At 47.0% G+C, this 19,021-nt stretch overlaps 1 protein-coding gene across 3 annotated transcripts in view; it reads right to left on the bottom strand.

Annotated features, from left to right (window-relative positions):
- HECW2 (HECT, C2 and WW domain containing E3 ubiquitin protein ligase 2) overlaps positions 1-19,021 on the bottom strand; it is a 290,360-nt gene that overhangs the window by 209,205 nt on the left and 62,134 nt on the right. For all 3 annotated transcript variants that reach the window (XM_067548983.1, XM_067548982.1, XM_067548985.1), the window contains one exon: positions 13,135-13,476. In XM_067548983.1, the coding sequence (XP_067405084.1) occupies positions 13,135-13,426 (292 nt within the window). In that variant the 5' untranslated portion in view covers positions 13,427-13,476. The remainder of the gene's footprint in view (positions 1-13,134; positions 13,477-19,021) is intronic.

The following is a 19,021-nucleotide window of genomic DNA, read 5'->3' as shown; positions in this document are numbered from 1 at the left end:
AAGTTCTATATGGGAAGGAACCTGTCTGAACATTAATTAGGAAAAAGCATTAGCTGGGCAGCAAGCTATCCTACTGCAAGCAGAAAATTTCTGAAATGACACTAAATCATGAATTTCATGTATCAATAACAGCACTATTTATTTCGTGTATTGTTACCAACGGTCCATTCCCCCCTCCAACCTCCCGCCCCCGTGCAATGTGGATTAATATGAATTACAGCTGCAGAAAAAAAAAAGTCATTCCTTTGAATGCATTCTGGGTAGAATTTTATGATCATATGAGCTCCAACTTCAGCATTCAGCTCCCTTAACTGCCCTCATTTTACAGACTGACTATGAAACATGGATGTCAGAGCAAGAGTGCAACAAAAACAAGCAGATGGACTGAGGCTTAGAGTGAGTACATATCAGTGGACATTTATTATAGAGGTGACACATGTTTTCTTTCCAATCTGCAATAGCACACCATAGGATTTTGCGCACCACATTGCTTTAGCTCCCAGTAAGCAGAAGCTGTTCTTTCAATAGGAAACAATGGCAACTGGACATGACAAGCTGCACCAGCCCTTGAGAATTAAACTCTGTTATGGAATCATCACCACCAGACAGGGTGTGCAGTTGTTCTGAGATAAACCAAGCCTTTAGTATTTAAGAAATGTGGTTTTCACACAATAATCACATCCCTTGTGCTTATAGAATTGTATATTCAAACTAAAATAAATCTCACACTTTAACAAGAGCACGTACTACATGTTGTTCGTACTCTGTCCAGCAGTAAAAAAAAAAAATTAATATTGTGCTTTTAATGTTCCTCTCTTCTTGCTTCCATCTTACCCCCATCTTTTGTTAGCTCTTTGGCCAGTTTACCTTGCTAAGGGCCTGATCCAAAGCCCAATGGAGTTAATGGAAAGACTAACACTGACCTCAACTGGCTTTAGATCAGGCCCTACCTTTCTAATATCCAAAAGTCACTCCAGGAAGAGGGGGATCATATACAATGTATTGCAAAGCACTTCCAGTCTAACGGTTGTTCTTAGCTCACATCTCTTCCTCCCAGATCAGTTCCTCTTTCCTGTTCTCATCTATTTATGTAGGGGCTAGACACTGATCACTGCTGCGCTCCCAGGATTCAGGCCCAGATTCAGTACAGCATATGTTCAAGGCCCATCCCTATTCAGTTCAGCACTGAAGCATGTGCTTTACTTTAAGCAGGTGTTTAAGTGCTTAAAAGTCCTGAAAAGGGACGCTCTCCTGAATCAGGATTTCAGTGAGAGAGTGACACTTTTAAGATGTCTAGAGTCTCAGGATAGACAACAATCCACTCCACAACTAATTTTTTCTATTTTCTGAAGTAGAAGGTTGAAGTTTAAAGACACCTAGACGTAAGAGTGCCTATTCCATCCTCTGTGCTGCAATCTCTATCTTGTTGAACCAGAGACAGTGGACCTGAGAAGTGGGATATTTAAGCAAGCCAATGTAGAGGATGGTTAAAAATGGTGGGCTATGCTGGGGGTGACAGGACAGCGACAGGAAGACTGACCCAGTGTGAAATATCGACATTTTGAAAAGGTTCCAGGGGTAGCCATAGGTCTGACAAAGTGGGTTTCTGCCCACGAAAGCTTATGCCCAAATAAATTTGTTAATCTTTAATATGCCACAGGACTCTTGCTATTTTGAAAAGGGTTGCCAACACTGTATTTCAAAAATAAGGAACTGTTTTCTTAGCACCACTGCTCAGTCCCTCCTCCGAGTATTTTCATTGTCATAATCAATCAAGAAATAAATAATAAGCAGTACTCACCTACATTCACAAGGTGTATTTCTTGCTGCTTTCTGCAGCATTCAGCAACTCCCTATCTTGTACAGAGATGAAAAAATACGGGACGTCCCTTGTAATAAGGGACTGTTATCAACTCTAATGCTAAAGCAAGCGCTCATGTGGAACCCTGTTATTTTATCGCCCTTATTTGAAAGCTATTCTGGGGTAGTTGTTCAGTCCTGTTAGCTAGGCAATTCCCATCAGCTCCAAATTGGAATGCTAAGAATGCAGAAACAAAAATTAAACACAGGTTAACTGCATTTCTGCATATTATGCCACTCAGACACCCTGCCCAGCGCAGGATTCTCATTCTCCTTAAATTTGAGGAAGATACTCTGTTATCTTCAGATAGGAAGATACTTCAATCTTCAGACCAGTTTTTCTAGTATCCAAATAGAAAGATTGTCTTAATGCAGGTTTTTATAGATACGTAGACGGATGTAGACGGACTGAAGGCTATAGCATTGCCAACTGACGGAAAGATGTTACAAATGTCAGGAGCACAGCACCCCAAAATATGGGTCACTAAGTAGCATAACTGTGTCAGTTTGGAAAGAAGAGGAGGAAGAACCCACTTAGTTCCCACTGAAACCGTTCTGTGTGCAGAAAAATTGCTTATTCCCTTTCTTCCAGTGGTGGAAGGCAGAGGGAAGGAATGGCAGCAAATGCTCTGCAGAATTAAACATAGGTACAGTACCACAGCTATAGAGCCCAATTCTCATTGCTGACTGCCACCAAGAACTGTCATTTCAAATTAGGATCTTAAAAATGGCTACCAAAGAACTAAAAGAAGCCAACTCTAGGCAGGTCCTAACAAAAACAGCCAAACTCAAAAAGTGATCAGGTAACCAAGGATTATTCCATGCCTATCAATGTCAAGCTATTAATAGAAATGTTTTAGATTAATTGAAGAGGAGTTAGCACTTCTGGAAATGCACTTCTCCATCTCCTGTAGTCCCAATGTATAATACACCTGACCAGCTCTTTACTTTTCTACAGATTTATACTCTGTATATAGTGCAATTCTTCTCCGAATTAAAATTCTATGGCATCAGAACTTTGGGGAAAATGACCATTTGCAGATAAGGTGTGCTACTGAAACTCTCATTCGTCATTGATCAAATTCAGATAGCACAAGACAAAATTACCCAGAAAAGAAACAACATATTCTGCAAATAGCATCAATGATACATATCTGCAATTTTCTTCTTGTGACCCCATACCAATAGCGAGCAAGATCCTCATTATAAAAGTCACTCAACAACAGTGGCTCTCAACCTATTTATCATTGTGGGACGCATATGTGACCTTAGGGTGACCAATTAACATTAGTCCAATTTCAGGACACCATGATCTCATTTGCCGGACATTGCGGGACACAGTGAAATTAAAATAAATCCCTTTAATGAAACCAAGAGCACTAATTTCACCCCGTAGCAAAACAGCTTGTTTCGGGAAGCTGTAGAAAGTTAAAATGAACAGATTTAACTAAAGTCTGCATTCAGTAACTAACCACTAGCTATCAATATAGCTAGCTTACTAGCAAGGTAAACAACCCTGTCCCATGGCCGGCCCCACCCCTTCCGCCTGAGGTCCCTTCCCATCTGGCCCTGCCCCTCTGCCCCCCTGTGCTCACCCGCCAGCCATCCCCGAGCCCCCTAAAGCCCCCCGAGCCTGATGCGGAGCAGAGCAGCCCGGCCGGGTGGCCAGGCAGCCCCCCCAACTCCTAGCCCAAGGTGAAGCAGAGCAGCCTGACCGGACAGCCCCCCAACTCCAAGCCTGGAGCAGAGCAGCCTGGCTGTGTAGCCACCCTCCCCCGGATTCTTAGCCCCGTGAAGTATTTTGCAGGACATTGTATAGTTGTGAGACATGGGACAAAGGATCCAATTGTGGGACTGTCCACAATTTGTGGAACTGCCTTAACTTTGAATTTCCAGGCTTTCAATATTACAAGTTTCCATATTCTAATAGTGTTGTTTTAAGATATGCAGATGTCTATTAACTAAATGACATTGTGAATTTCCTCTCCCCACACACAGAAAGAAATTTTAAAACATTTCTGACAAAACTATAAATACGTACGTGGAGAAAACAGGGTTACTTACCAGTAACTGTTGTTCTTTGAGATGTGTTGCTCATATCCATTCCAGTATAGGTGTGCGCGCGCCCCATGCACAGAATCCCAGAACTTTTTTTAACTTAGCTAGCTCCGTAGGGCCGGCTCAGGCGCCCCCTGGAGTACCGCACTCATGCCGTAGTACATAGGGCGCTGCCAACACTGCGGCCCCTCAGTCCCTTCTTTCTGCCAACTCTGACAGTGGGGACAGAGGGTGGGTTTGGAATGGATATGAGCAACACATCTCGAAGAACAACAATTACTGGTAAGTAACCCTGTTTTCTCTCTTCGAGTGATTGCTCATATCCATTCCAGTATAGGTGATTAAATAGCCATACCTTGGAGGTGGGTAGAAGTCAGCGTTGAGCTACTCTCGCCAGTACTGCTCTGCCGAATCCTGCGTCCTCTCTCGCCTGCTGCACGATGGCGTAGTGGGACGTGAAGGTATGGACCGACGACCAGGTCACTGCTCTGCAGATGTCCTGCAGGGGCACTCCTCCCAGGAAGGCTGCAGATGAGGCCTGGGCTCTGGTTGAGTGCGCTGTCCCAGCTCCTGGAAGCGGCACCTTCGCCCGCTCATAGCAGGTTTTAATACAGGCGGTGATCCAGGTGGAGATGCGCTGGGTGGAGACAGCTGAGCCCTTCACCCGGTCCGCCACTGCCACGAACAGCTGCGTTGACTTCCGGAACGGCCTGGTCCGCTCGATGTAGAAGGCCAGGGCTCGTCGGACGTCCAGGAAGTGCCATCTCCGCTCCTCCTCCGAACAGTGCGGTTTGGGAAAAAAACACGGAGAGGAAGATATTCTGGTTATAGTGGAACTGAGACACCACCTTAGGCAGGAAGGCTGGGTGGGGACTCAGTTGGACCTTATCTTTATAGAAGACCGTGTAGGGGGGCTCCGAGGTTAAAGCTCTGAGCTCAGAGACCCTCCTAGCCAATGTAATGGCCACGAGGAAGGCTACCTTCCAAGAGAGGACGAGCAGCGGGCATGTAGCCATGGGCTCGAAGGGGGGTCCTGTCAACATGGTGAGGACCAGGTTTAAATCCCAGGGAGGCACCGGGTCGTGGACCTGGGGATACAGCCTCTCCACCCCTTTGAGGAACCTGACTGACATGGGGTGGGAGAACAGTGAACGCCCTTCCATCGGCTGGTGGAAAGCAGAGATAGCTGCCAGGTGCACTTTCAGGGAAGCCAGTGCTAAACCCTGGAGCTTTAGGTGGAGTAGGTACTCCAATATCGCCTGTATGGGCGAGCCGGACGGTGGAACACCCCGGGACTCTGCCCAACAAGTAAAACGCTTCCACTTGGCCCGGTACACAACCTGAGTGGAAGGTTTTCTGCTGCCCAGCAGAATCTGTCAGACCTGCGCCAAGCAGGCTCTCTCTCCCTCCATCAGCCACAGAGTCTCCATGCCGTCAGGTGGAGGGAGTCCAGGTCCGGGTGCAGCAGGCAACCCTGGTCCTGTGAGAGCAGGTCGTAGCGCCTCGGGAGCGGGAGCGGCGTATCGATTGACAGGTCGAGCAGCATGGTGTACCAGTGCTGCCATGGCCAAGCTGGCGCAATCAGTATCATATCCGCTCTGTCCCTCTTGATTTTCAAGAGGACCTTGCGCAGGAGCGGAGTGGGGGGAAACGCATACAGGAGGGTCCCCGTCCAGTCTAGAAGGAACGCGTCGGAGAGGGAGCCTGGCTCGCACCTTGGAGCAAGCAGAACCTCGGGCACTTCCTGTTCCAGGACGACGTGAACAGGTCCAGTTGGAGAACCCCCCCACTTCTGGAAGATTGAAGTCACCACCTCCGGGTGCAGTGATCAGTCGTGGCGGGGAAGGAACGACCTGCTGAGGCGGTCTGCCTCGTTGTTCCTGACCCCCAGGAGGTGAGAGGCAGATATATGGAAATCGTGCCTCACAGCAAAGTCCCAAAGACAAGTGGCCTCCTGGCAAAGAGCCGAGGAGCTCACTCCCCCCTGTCTGTTTATATAAAACATGGCCGCCGTGTTGTCTGTAAGGACCTGAATCGTTCTGCCCCTCAGGAATTTGATGAAGACTTTGCAGGCCAAGCGGACTGCCCTGAGCTCTCTGACATTTATATGGAGAGCTCTTTGGTGTGGTGACCATAGTCCCTGGGTGCTCAGGTCCTTGCTGATGTGAGCCCCCCAAACCCTCGTTTGAGGCGTCCGTTATCAGGGTCACTGAGGGAGCCAAGTCTCTGAAGGGAACGCCCCTCAGAACCTCCCCTGGGTCCCTCCACCAGTCCAGGGAGGACAGTACCTGGGTGGGAACCGTGACCACCTTGTTCAGCCGGTGTCTGGCCGGTACATAGACTGAGGCCAGCCACCCTTGGAGAGGCCTTAGCTTGAGGCAAGCCAGCCTCACCACATAAGTACATGCCGCCATGTGTCCCAACAGCTGAAGGCAGTGCCTGGCTGTTGTCGTGGGGGACGTGTGGAGATCGCTGATAATGGCGGTCATGTTCTCGAACCGAATCTGAGGAAGGAAGGCTCTGGCCTGGGTGGCATTCAAGGTGGCCCCTATGAACTCTATGCGCTGCACCAGGGTGAGAGTGGACTTCTGCTCGTTGATGAGCAGCCCCAGTCTGGTGCATGTGGCGCAGGTCAGAGCCAGGCTGTTCCTGACATGGGCCCTGGACTTGCCCCGAATCACCCAGTCATCCAGGTAAGGAAATATTTGGACCCCTCTGCGGTGCAGGTGGGCCGCTACCACTGCCATGCATTTTTTAAATACCCTTGGCGCGGATGAAAGGCCAAAGGGCAGGGCAGAAAACTGGTAGTGGTATCCAGCTACCATAAATCTTAAGAACTTCCTGTGACCTGGAAGGATAGTTATATGAAAAGACGCATCCTTCAGGTCAAGGGCGGCATACCAGTCCCCTGGATCTAGGGTGGAAATGATGGAGGCTAGGGAAACCATATGAAACCTGGTGTGCCTGACAAACTTGTTCAGGCGGCGGAGGTCCAGAATTGGCCTCAGGCCCCCCTTGGCCTTGGGGATTAGGAAGTACCAAGAGTAGAATCCCTTTCCCCGTTCCTGTGGAGGAACCTCCTCTATTGCACCAAGCGTGAGGAGGGAGTTGACCTCTTGTATGAGGAGTTGGTCGTGAGAGGGGTCCCTGAAAAGGGACTGGGTAGGGGGAGAAGGCCGTAAGCTGTAAGGCATAGCCCTTGTGGACTATGCCAAGGACCCATTGGTCGGTGGTAATGGCTTCCCATTCGGCGTGGTATGGCCAAAGCCTGTGGGAGAAAACTTTGGAGTGATCCAGTGGGAAGGGAGGAGTGCCACCCTCGTGCACCCCGTCAAAACCTCTTATGGGGCGCATTGCCCTTGTTAGGGCCTTGCTGGGACCCCGGAGGGGGTCCCTGCCGGTCGCGGCAGTTGGGCACCCAGTACCTGTCCCTACCCCTCCTGGGCTGAGTGGGTCTGGGGGGCAGCCTCAGTGGAGGTTGCGGCTGCCTCTGTGTCTGAGGCCGGGTTTGGCGCCTCAAGGCCTGAGGGGTGTATAGCCCTAGGGATCTCAGGGTGGCCCGTGAGTCCTTTAGGGCATGCAGCTTCTCATCCGTCCTCTCAGAGAAGAGGCCGGTGTAGTCAAAGGGGAGGTCCTGAATAGACTGTTGGACCTCCTGAGACAGACCAGAAGCTTGGAGCCAGGAGCAGCGGCGCATGACGATGGCCGAAGCGATCGCCCTGCTGGCTGCATCCGCTGCATCACTGGCTGACTGGAGTGCCGCCTTAGCCACTGCCACGCCCTCTTGCAACACAGTGGCAAAGTCTGCAGCCTGGTCCGGGGGCAACCCCGAGGAGAACCTCTGTAGAGAGGACCAAAGGTTCAAGTTACACTTCCCCATGAGGGCCTGATGGTTCGCGACCCTCAGCTGTAGGGCCGCAGTAGAGTACATCTTGTGCCCAAAAAGGTCCAGCTTCTTGCTGTCCTTGTCTTTAGGGGTGTTGCCCTGGCCACCCTGGCAGTCCCGCTGGTTCACTGCATCCACTACACGCGAACCTGGGGCAGGATGTGTATATAAGAATTCAAACCCCTCCTTCAGAATATAGTATTTGTGCTCAGTGCCTTTTGAGGTGGGGGCCACTGAGGAGTGGGTTTGCCAGAGAGTTTTAGCAATCTTCATAACCCTCTCATGAACAGGCAGGGCCAGGCATGAGGGCCTGCTGCCTCAGAGACCCCAAAGAGGGGGTCCTCTTCCTCCGACAGCTCCTTAATCTCGAGACCGAGATTGTCAGCCACTCTCCTCAGGAGGTCCTGGTGGCCCCTGAAGTCAAAGAGGGGGGCCCTATTGTCCCTGGCCACCGCCTCATCCGGAAAGGAGGAGGAGGACTGTGGGAGGGCCCCTACAGAAGGGCCTTCCTCTGGGTCAGACCCCTCCTCAGAGGGGTGACCCTCCTGTGGACCGGTAGGTGGGGGCATTGGTTGGGCCACTGAGGAGTGAATAGAGGTGGTCCCTTGGCCCATCTGGGTACCCCACGGCCCCCAATATGGCCATTGCCAGGGGCCTTGGGGCCATGCAGATGCAGGTGCAGGGACCTGCTGGGTCATTTCCAGGCGTCCCCCCTTGGATCCCGAGCCACTTGACCGGTGCTTATGGGCCCTGGAAGGGGAGCGGCTCCTGGACGAAGAAGACTTCCGGTGCCGACATCTGCGGTGCCGATGAGGAGAGGAGCTGCTGGAGGAGCTGTAGCTGGAAATCTCCTCCCTCGAGAAGACTTGCGGCGACACTTCCCAGATCTAGAGCGGGAGCGGTGATGCCTGTGACGTTGCGACGCTGACCTGGAGCACGACGTATCACGCAGTACCGAGGCGCTCGGTGCCGAGACAGGCGGTGCCAAGGAGCTCGGTGCCGAGGAACTCGGTGCCGAGGCAGGTGGTGTCGTAATGCATGGTGGGAAGCTCAGCGCCAAGGCAGACAGCACCGGGGATCAGTGTTGAGCTGGGCTCCGCACTGGGGTACCGGAGCCCACGCTCAGGTCCCTGCTCGTGGCGGAACTGTAGCGCCTTCGCCTCGAGCGTTTGTCCCTGGACCGCCCTCGGTGCCGCGGAACTCAACGACCCGGAGTCAAAGCTAGGAGGGGAGCCCGCACTCTCTACCCTCCTTAGCCATCTGGGGAGAGACCTCAACTCCCATCTCTTCCACCCACCGGGGTAACCCAACGCGGGTTTACCCCGAGACACGGGTCCCGGAACCCTCGGCCGAGGGAGGGACGGAGGCGTAGGCAGGCCCATGAGGGTGCGTGCCGCAGCGAAAGCCTTCGGTGTCAACGGCCCTTGCAGAGGCGCTCCCCCACCCCCAGGAGTCGGGGGAGGCTCTCTGCGAGGAGATGCCGGTGCCAGAGTACTCTCAACGGCACGTGGCTGGGGCATCTCCTGCTGCACCCCCTGCTTTCCCGGTAGCAGGGGGGAGTCCATGTGTGCGGCCTCACGCCACTTCTTTTTCTTCGGTGCCGATAGTGTCAGTGCCGGTGCCGAAGTCGGTGCCAGTGGAGCGCTCCGCACCGAGGAGACACTCGGTGCCGCAGGAGAACGCGATGGCTCGGAGTCTGGGCGAAGTGCGGACTCCATCAGGATCGCTTTCAGTCTCACGTCCCTCTCCTTCTGGGTCCTTGGTTTGAAGGACCTACAGATCCTGCGTTTTTCTTTCCTGTGGTGCTCCCCGAGGCATCGGAGGCAACGGTCGTGAGGGTCACTCACTGGAAAGGACTTTGCACACGCGGTGCAGGCTTTAAAGCCGGTGGAGCCGGGCATGGCTCCGCTCTAGCCCCTAAGGGCACTATTTACTTTAACTACTTGCTAATCTACTATTAAAAAACAAAAAACTCGAACAATAAAGCTAACACTAAGGGATGCTACTTGTGTTTGTATGCAAGAAGCAGACGTTCCGGTAACCGTCACAGGCGGAAAGAAGGAACTGAGGGGCCGCAGGGTCGGCAGCGCCCTATGTACCACAGCATGAGCGCTGTACTCCAGGGGGCGCCTGAGCCGGCCCTACGGAGCTAGCTAAGGGAAAAAATGTTCCGGGATTCTGTGCACGGGGCACGCACACACCTATACTGGAATGGATATGAGCAATCACTCGAAGAGAGAACAAATATTTAATAACGGGCTCTTCAATCTACCAGAGAAAGGTACAACATGATCCAATGGCTGGAAGTTGAAACTAAACAAATTTAGACTGGAAATAAGGCATACATTTTTGACAGTCAAGATAATTAATCACTGGAACAATTTACCAAGGATCACAGTGAATTCTCCATCACTGGTGATTTTTAAATCAAGATTGGATGTTTTTCTAAAAGACCTTCTCTAGGAATTATTTTGGGACTTCCCATGGCCTGTGCTACACAGAAAGTCAAACTAGATAATCACAATGGTCTCCCCTGGCTTTGGAATCTATGAAACTAACAAAAGATTTGTGAATTTCCTGAGGATTTGCTCGACCCCACAGGAAAACTTAACACACTGATGAGTGAAGACTAACAGAAGGTTAGCATATTTCCTACTGTAAGGAGACTATTTTGCTCAATTACAACTATGATGTAGAGCCATCATACTATTCATAACAAATACTCCGCTGGTGGTGATTTTGGGCCTGATTCAGCTCCTATTGGAGTCAGTAGAGACACATGGGAGCACTATCTAGCCCATTAAGCTCAAAGATGAAGCTGCTCTGTTGATGAAGGTCATAAACCCTGTGGACTTTTTGTGAGTACTATAGTTCACTGAAAATTAATGAAGTGTTTTGAAGTTTAAAAATCTATAGGTACTAACTTCTGCACACTACCATCTGAAAAAACAGTCCCATCCTTCCCAGATCTCTTAGCTACATCTCATGACGTAAACAAATTAGAATTTTCTAGATCATGCTATTAGAATTATTCCCGTTTATTTTTTTAAAAGTTACATTTTAAAAGAAAAACCCCACCACAATCTCAGTTTATCCGATCAACCTCAAACTGCCCCTCTCCCCTTAAAATTTTCTGCTATGGATAGGGAATACACATGCCAAAATGTCAAGGCAAAGAGATTTTTTTTCAGTCAGAACAGATGCATAATCGAAGTTAGATAAGGCTGTAACTTGCTTTCCATTCTATCTAAAGAGCAAGAACAGTGACTCCATAATACAAAATAAAAACAAAAGTGTTAAAGGCAAGATTCTGCTAAGATCCTGCTCTTATTTTAATCAACAGAAAAAGACAACCTCAGAAAGGAGCTGCATTCAACACTGAAAGATTTAAAGTGCTAGATAGGAGACCAGTTTATAAAATTAAAAATTAAATTAAATTAAAAAAAAAAGTGAGTAGCTAAACCTCCTCTCACTTTTAACAAGCAGATAAGAAATCCATGAAGGATATTATACACTATTGCACTGTAACATGCTGGGGTTATGAATCCAGAAGAGGTAGTCTGAGTTTATTTGCCCCCTCAGGAGAGGCTAGAGACAGTTGGTGCCTTTGTTTTACACTTTGGGAGTCTCAGTAGACAGAAACAGCAGAAAAGTTCTTTATTCTGGAGCCAGACTGAAACTGCTCTTTCACCATTTTGGGAGACAGCTGAATAACTGGACAGGAGGATGGCATAGTTTAGGGCTTGATACTGCTCCAACTCAAGTCAATAGCAAAATTTATTATTTAAATAAAATGTCATTATATTCACATTTGTATTTTGAGAGTCTGTGCAGTTTACCGTAATCTTTGCATATAACTACACTGAAGATTTATTTATGTTGTTTGGCGGATTCCAGCTCTCTTCATCAGGGAGCGAGTAATTTGTGGCTTAGACATTAATGGAGGTTTATTCTGAACTTTCAAAAAACTGTTCCAATGGGATTTACTACAGCATGAAGGTCTATTGAGAGAAATTTGAAGCCACAGAACATGTTTGTTGGGGTCCCACACCCTCCCATCTCATTTTATTTAAACAGACATTACAGATGTTTTTTTCGGTGGCCTCTGAGGTTGGGGCCAAAGTACGATTGCCCCCTCCCCTTCCTCTCCTGTCATCAGTCCTAGCAGCAGCTTCCCCAGAAGAGACCCCAGATTGAGAGCCACATGCAATGATTGAAATTTTGTCTACACAATGGAGATTCTCCCTTCCCCACCCCCACATGCACACAAAATTGCCAGTGGTGAAGGATATTGATTCAGCTGAACTGGTGTTAGTCCTAACAGGGACAAGGTTCCAGTTGTCCGACATGTTTTATCTTCGTTTAATTTGAAGTTTAACTAAAATGGTCGCAATATGGGATCCAGGAGCTAGAGCCTTGTCTACACTAGATTTCCCTCCAGCTGAGTGCCATTAAAGAAAGGGGGAGGAGCATGGGGGGAGGAGTGATTTATTTATTTTAGAGGGGTCCTGAGGCATATGCATTTCATGAATAGGAGTTATTGCTTATACAAATGTAATACTTTACATTTTAGTGTGCAACAGCCAGCATCAAAAAATCACACAAAATACATTTTCACAAATGCTGAAAACCCACCTGGACAGAAATAATAAATTACTGTTTACAAGTCTAAGAAACCCTTTTCTTGTAAAAACCATAAAGATGAATCCTGGAAGAAGTCAAGACTGCCTACTTATAAACACTGACGTGAAAAAAGAAAGCTAGATATTAGACCTGATGGTAAAAGCATCTGGCATACGATAGGTATTTTGTAAACACCATGTTACTATTAATTTATCACAGTTTCAGAAAGGATCACCATGCTAATGGGACAATATATCTGAAATTCTTACAGTGAGATAAAGAAGAGACCCTGCAGTTCTTCTGAGTTTCTGAAATAGTGGTACAGCTAACAGCTCTGTTGATTGTGCATCTCTTTTGTTTAACTGGAGCATGTAAAAATCTACCCCTTATATTTCCAAGTCAGTAGTGCAGCCACCAGCAATTAAAGATAGAAATAGGAAGACTGTGTGTGCATATAGCGTCTGTTGTCTAAGAAGGCTGCATTTCATTATCTAGGAGGTAAATACGGAACCAAGATCTACATTAATTGGCAACACATTTTCACACTTCCAAGAGGGGAAGACAAAGCTTCAGAGTAATTTTGTGCACTCATCTCACATTTTATCTTTAGACTCTATTGCGGCGTGAACCACTGGAGACAATGAAAGGGGAGAAGAGGTGGCAAAGGACCAAAAAACACAGAAAATTAAGAAATGGTTCTGACTCACCTATATGATAAAGTCCTATCCAGTCTGTTGGGTCAACTTCTTCTTTAATATCCCAGAAAATAATAAGGTTCTGAGATTGTCCCAGCGTGTATTCATACATACTCGCTGTCAAACTAGAGCGGCTGTCAGAGGTCACTAGATCAGTGTCACTGTTGGCACGCTGTAAGTTCATGTTCTCCGGTATGGTGTGTTGAGATGCCAGACTCTGCAGGTTCTCTGGGCTCAGAGTATAACGTAGCTGAGGATTGCGACGTCGCACAAAAAGCAGATGTTCTCTGGCTGAACTTGTCATCTTGTCTCTCTATCTTGTCCGTCTACGTGAAAAACTTCTCACTTAGGGATCTGCAAAGAACAAAGAGAAGCATGAAGGACAGGATACTGGATCAAGCTCCTCATGGAGAGAACTTGGTTTAAATGTTTATTGAACTGGAATTGTCCCTATAGTAGTCTCATATGAACAATATAAAGCTCATAGTTCATTAATCTATCACTGCAGCCATTTGAAAACACTATTCAGTACACTGGAACCGAGGCATATTGCATGCATTTGTGGCAGCCTTGTTGGCATTAAAATCTAACACATACCTCGTTTTAAAATTTGTACACCAAGAAAGAAACAAGGAGCTACTGTGCAGACTAGAAAGAAGCAGAAAGCAAAATATCTCAGTCAAACAATGGAGATTTAGTACTGACCCCATTAAATAAGTGGATTAAGTCTGACACAGGCTCACATGAAGGTAACAAACTCCTCTTTTAGTTAAGGAATTACAATAGTGTCATATCTCTATTTACAAGAAATAATTTCTAGTAGTATTTTATAATTTTTTTTTTAATTGAATCAAAAAAGTAATACAGTTCTGCAGATCAGACATTAGACAAGATTTGTCTATAGCTTCAGCAAACATATAGCACCACAGTAAACTAATACAACTAAGTTATTTTGTAACAAAAAGATTCTTCTATACTTTTTAAATTCTAAGAGGGAAAACTGGGTTCTGAGGTTTCTTTAAATCGTGCTCAAATATGCCAGGTTCAATTAGCCTATGTCAGTGAGTCTGCCCAATTAGATTTTTTTTTCCCCCCAAGGTCCAAAAATAGAGACCTCGCAAATTCAGTGGTTCCCATCTGACCTAAAATAGATAACAGAAGGAGGTGTTCTCCAGAAAGGACACAATCCAGTATCAATATAAAAAAAAGACTGCACAATTTCCAGATCTAAGCCATGCAACATTTTGCAAGTAAGAGACAGGTTATTTGGTTTCAGTCAGAGATAGTTTACCCTTAACTCTCCAAGTGAAAGGAACTGTAAGTAGGCTATGTCAGATATTCCTTTGGTAATCATCTCTGTTACTACATGCTCATTTACAAAAATGCCCAGAAGATGTTATATAAGTCTACCACCTGAGACTGATTTCTAATACAGTCTGGATGGTGTTTGGGTTAAACAAGGCCAAGGTATAATCTTTGCAGCATCAACTTCTGTAGCTTTGCATCAAGAGTCATGTCTGTTAAAAATTGTCTGGTAAAGGAGTAGCTAGTAAAACAAAAACACAGGTGCCTAGTTCCATGCTTCTTCTTATATCTGACTCTCTCTTCATAGACAGTCTCCCTCTTCACTTTCAAATCTCTCCACAGAACATACTTCTTCCATTTTGTACAGTATCAGAACAACATATTGGCACTGAACAAACTAGAACTGTGTTTTTCAGAATGGAATGAAGCGCACTACATTTATTTGGGTAAAAGGGGTTTTTTGCAAGCAAGCGATTTATCAATGCAAATACATATAAGTTTGGATTGTTTTAAGTGAAGGGAATACAGACAGAAGAATACTGCATGCAGTATGTTACTTTCATTATTTACTGTGGGACTGAACAAAATTACTGTATATTTTATTAAAGTACTATAGCGTTAGTTTAAAACGTTTCAAATCACGTAATAAAAATGCAACAGAATAGACCATTTAGACAACTCAAGGATTATTTTCATGCTGGACTCTGGCAATAAAGAAGTTTCTTTCCACTGTGGAAAGACAGTTTTAGAATAAAACTGAATATATGCTAACAAAAAGGATCATCAGTCAAAACCTTGAGAATTAATGTAAAAATGGTCTAAAACGTGCTGCACTTCCTTAAGGCAGTGAACTAAAATTTGTGGTCTTTATTTTTTTTAAACACATATATCTACATAGTTTACTGCGCACAGATTGTGAGAAATTCACACCACTCTTCGAACAATTGCAAGCACTATGGCAAGATATCTGATCATTTTACAGGTTAACCATAGACAAGGTCAATTGTATTACATTCAGGGTCCTCTTTGGAGGATGTCTGCTGCAGGCAGAATACAATGGATCTCATTATTCATTTAAAATATATGTATTTTAAGCAGGTTTACAGATACCTCTGTATTATTCCTGAGCTTTCTTCCTGGTTTCGTACTTCTAGCCTTAAGCTATCACATATGGGTATTTTTGTTTCCTTAAAATAACCCAAACATCCCCTGACAATGCTGAATGTCAGCTGCTGTGATTTTCCCCGTTTCCAGCAAGCTTCTGATTTAAAATGAGGTAAAGCTCACTGGAAATGGATTCTGATTGGTTGGCCACCCTCCATAGTATTATAATTATGATTAGATCCACAATATGCTATCCCCATCAGTCAAATGTCTTACAGCTGCATTAATAAATAGAAATTATTTCTAGCAAGCAAAGAAAGAACACCCAGAGCTCCAGTCTTTTTCACAAAGGTCTCCGTACTATTATTAAGAGAGGAAGAAACTACATGATTAGTTATAACAAAAGTAATATTATTTTACATTTTACACAGGATTTTACGGAAAATCACAAAGTACTATCCATATAGGCATTTCTTCACTTAATGCTGAAATGCAGTCTCCTGTGAGGTAAAGTAAGTAACGCTGTACAATACTTTGGGACAAGAGTTGAAAAATACAATATTCTATTAAAACTTCAAAAGGTGGAGGTAGAATAGACAAATGCTAATGTCCACATTAGAATTTGGTACAACTAGAACTAGACAAAATTTTGACTTGAAACTTCCTCTGCGCCTCCCCCAAAACGGCTGTTTTTCAAAACCAAAAAGTTCTGTCAAAAACATTCATGTTTGTCAAAAATATATATACTTTCTGTTTAAGTCGGAGATTTAATGTTTTAAAGGTGTTTATTCCCCAAAATGTCTACATTTCTTATTTTTGATTTTCCTGTTTCTCCTCTGGTTTTTCCTTTTCTCCACAGAATGCAGTGCAATGAATGATGTCTTGTGCCCTCCCCTCACCCCCCAATGTTTAATTTTTCTTTTTTCCTTTGGCCACTTTGATTTTCAAAAATTCCTCAACTTTGGAAAAGTTACTGAACAGCAAAAAAACCTATAATTCTGCCACTCTGGAACTTTAATATGTGGCTTCAACAGAGGGATGGGTCTTGGAATGGACATGAGCAATGTATCTCAAAGAACAACAGCTCTGAAAGGCAAGTAACCATTTTTGCTTCTTCAAGTGCTGGCTTATGTCAATTCCAAGTAGGTGACTCCCAACCTGACTATAGGAGGAGGGGTCAGAGCTCACAGAATCGCTGATTGAAGCACTGCTTTGCCAAATGCTGCATTGTCCCTGGCCTGGTACGTGATGACATAATACGAGGTGAACGTGTGATCACGTCACAGCCCTGTAGATCTCCTCTGTAGGGACATGCACCAGGAATGCTGCCAAGGAGGCCTGTGCCCTAGTGGAGTGTGCTGTCAGTGCCAGGACTGGAACCTGTCCTCAGGTATAGCAAGTCGTCATGCAGGACGTGATTCATGATGAAATTCTTTGGGACGACACCAGGAGATCCTTCATCCTGTCCGCTACTGCAACAAAGAGTTGGTTTGATTTGCGAAATGCTCTTGTCTTTTCAATGCAGAAAGCCAGTGCCTACCTGATATCTAGGGAATGGAGACTTTGTTCCCTGCTATTAGCATGCGGCTTAGGAAAGATACTGGGAGGAAGATGTTCGGGCTCATATAAAACTGGGATACCTTAGGGAGGAAGGCTGGATGCGGTCGCAACTGGACCTTGTCTTTATGGAACACCATGTATTGGAGGTTCGGCCATCAGAGCCTTGAGCTCTGGCACCCTCCTAACTGAGGTTATTACGACCAGGAACGCCATCTTCCATGAGAGGCAGAGGAGCAAGCATGTTGCTAAGGACTCGAAGGGAGGCCTCATTAGCTTAGGGAGCACCAGGTTAAAGTCCCATGCTACTATTGGACGGCAAACTTGGAGGTATAGCCTGTCCAGGCCCTTGAGAAAGCGGGTCACTATTGGATTAGGAAAGACTGATCAACAATCCACCCCAGGATGAACACGGAGATTGCCGCTAGGTGCACCTTTATGGATAACATGGCTACACCTAGCTGCTTCAAGCACAGCAGATAGTCCAGAATGAAGGGTAGTGCTACTTGCGTGGGAGGGATGCCCGTCTGCATTGCCCACACGGAAAACCAGAGGGTGCCAGAGCCAACCCTACGGATACTGCTAAGGAGAAAAAATTCCAGTATCTGTGCACGTGGCACGCACACACCTAGAATGGAATCAACATAAGCAAGCACTCAAAGAACCTTTTATTCACATGGTTCAGTTTGTCTGGGTGGCAAGATAGGCTGGAAGATCTAAGGGGACTGTCTGTGACTCCACGGCAAGACTGGTATAGTGATCCATGACTTCTCATTTGTTACTGACTTGATGATATCTAATACTAGAAAATACCACGAGTTTGGGGTGTCTGCCCTTTTTTTCTGACAGTCTGCCATGAAATAGGCACTCACAGTTGTGAGCCACTCCAGACAGTGTGAACAGGTCTACACAACAAATTTGTACTGGTGCAGCTGCGCCACTCTAGTGTTTCTGGTGAAGATGCTCTAAGTCAATGGGAGAACTGCCCCAGCATCTTAATAACTCCACCTCCGCGAGAGGTGATAGTTTCTCCCACTGACATAGCACTGTCTATATGGAAGGGTTAAGGTCAGTATAACTACTTTGCTCAGGGGGTGTGGACATCAGGGGATGTAGTTATACTGAAATTAGTGTGTAGAGTAGACCTGGCCTTAGGCATTTTCTTTTCCTGGAATGAAGACCAGGGGGTGACTGAGACCAGAAGAATAATTATTTGAAGACACAGGAGTGCTAAGTGAACACTTACTAGTTTCATTTTGAACCACTGGAGAATCCAGGATAAAGGTTAACTAATCACAGATATTGCTGGTCTGTTTAGTACATTGGTCCCCAAACTTTTTCAGTCACGCTCCCTTCCCCGCTCCCAGGAACCACAATCGGGAACAGGGTCTGGCAGCGGACCATAACTGCTCTCAGGGGGCAGTGCTGGGACCTACAGTTGGAAGCAGAGCCGCGGCCTCAAGCCAGGGCCAGAGCTGCAGGTGGGGCTGTGTAGGAAGCCACCGTGGCCTCCCACGGAGCCAGAGCCTGGGGAAGGACCCGAGAGCTCTGATTGGCCCAACGCACACCCTGCCCCAGAGTCTGCCCAGCAACAGGAGACCCGGGCCGTGATAGGGCCACCCGGCCAGGCCAATTGGCAGCCGCGGGGCGGAGCCCCAACAGGAAGGGGAAGGATAAAAGCCTGGCCCCTGAGCTCAGTAGGGCCCAGACTGCTGCCGGAGGCAGACGTGCTGCCCCGCCAGCAGAGGCCTAGGCCAGAGCCTAACCGCCGCCGACAAACCCCGGCCCCATCTGGGCCCGGGGATTGGATAGGGCCCTCAAGGAGCTGGACTAGGCAACCCGGCCAGGACGACTGGGCCGAGTTACCCCGACCTCGAGCCCGGGGCTGTGCTCGGGAACTGCCAGACTGGGCCGAGACCCCAGAGCCGCCCGA

The sequence above is a fragment of the Emydura macquarii genome, unplaced genomic scaffold, assembly GCF_026122565.2.
Source record: "Emydura macquarii macquarii isolate MOO-44397 ecotype Brisbane River unplaced genomic scaffold, CSIRO-AGI_Emac_v2 contig_1253, whole genome shotgun sequence".
Lineage (NCBI taxonomy): Eukaryota > Metazoa > Chordata > Testudines > Chelidae > Emydura > Emydura macquarii.
Note: the sequence above shows the minus strand (reverse complement) of the source record. Positions and strands in the feature narration are given on the sequence as shown.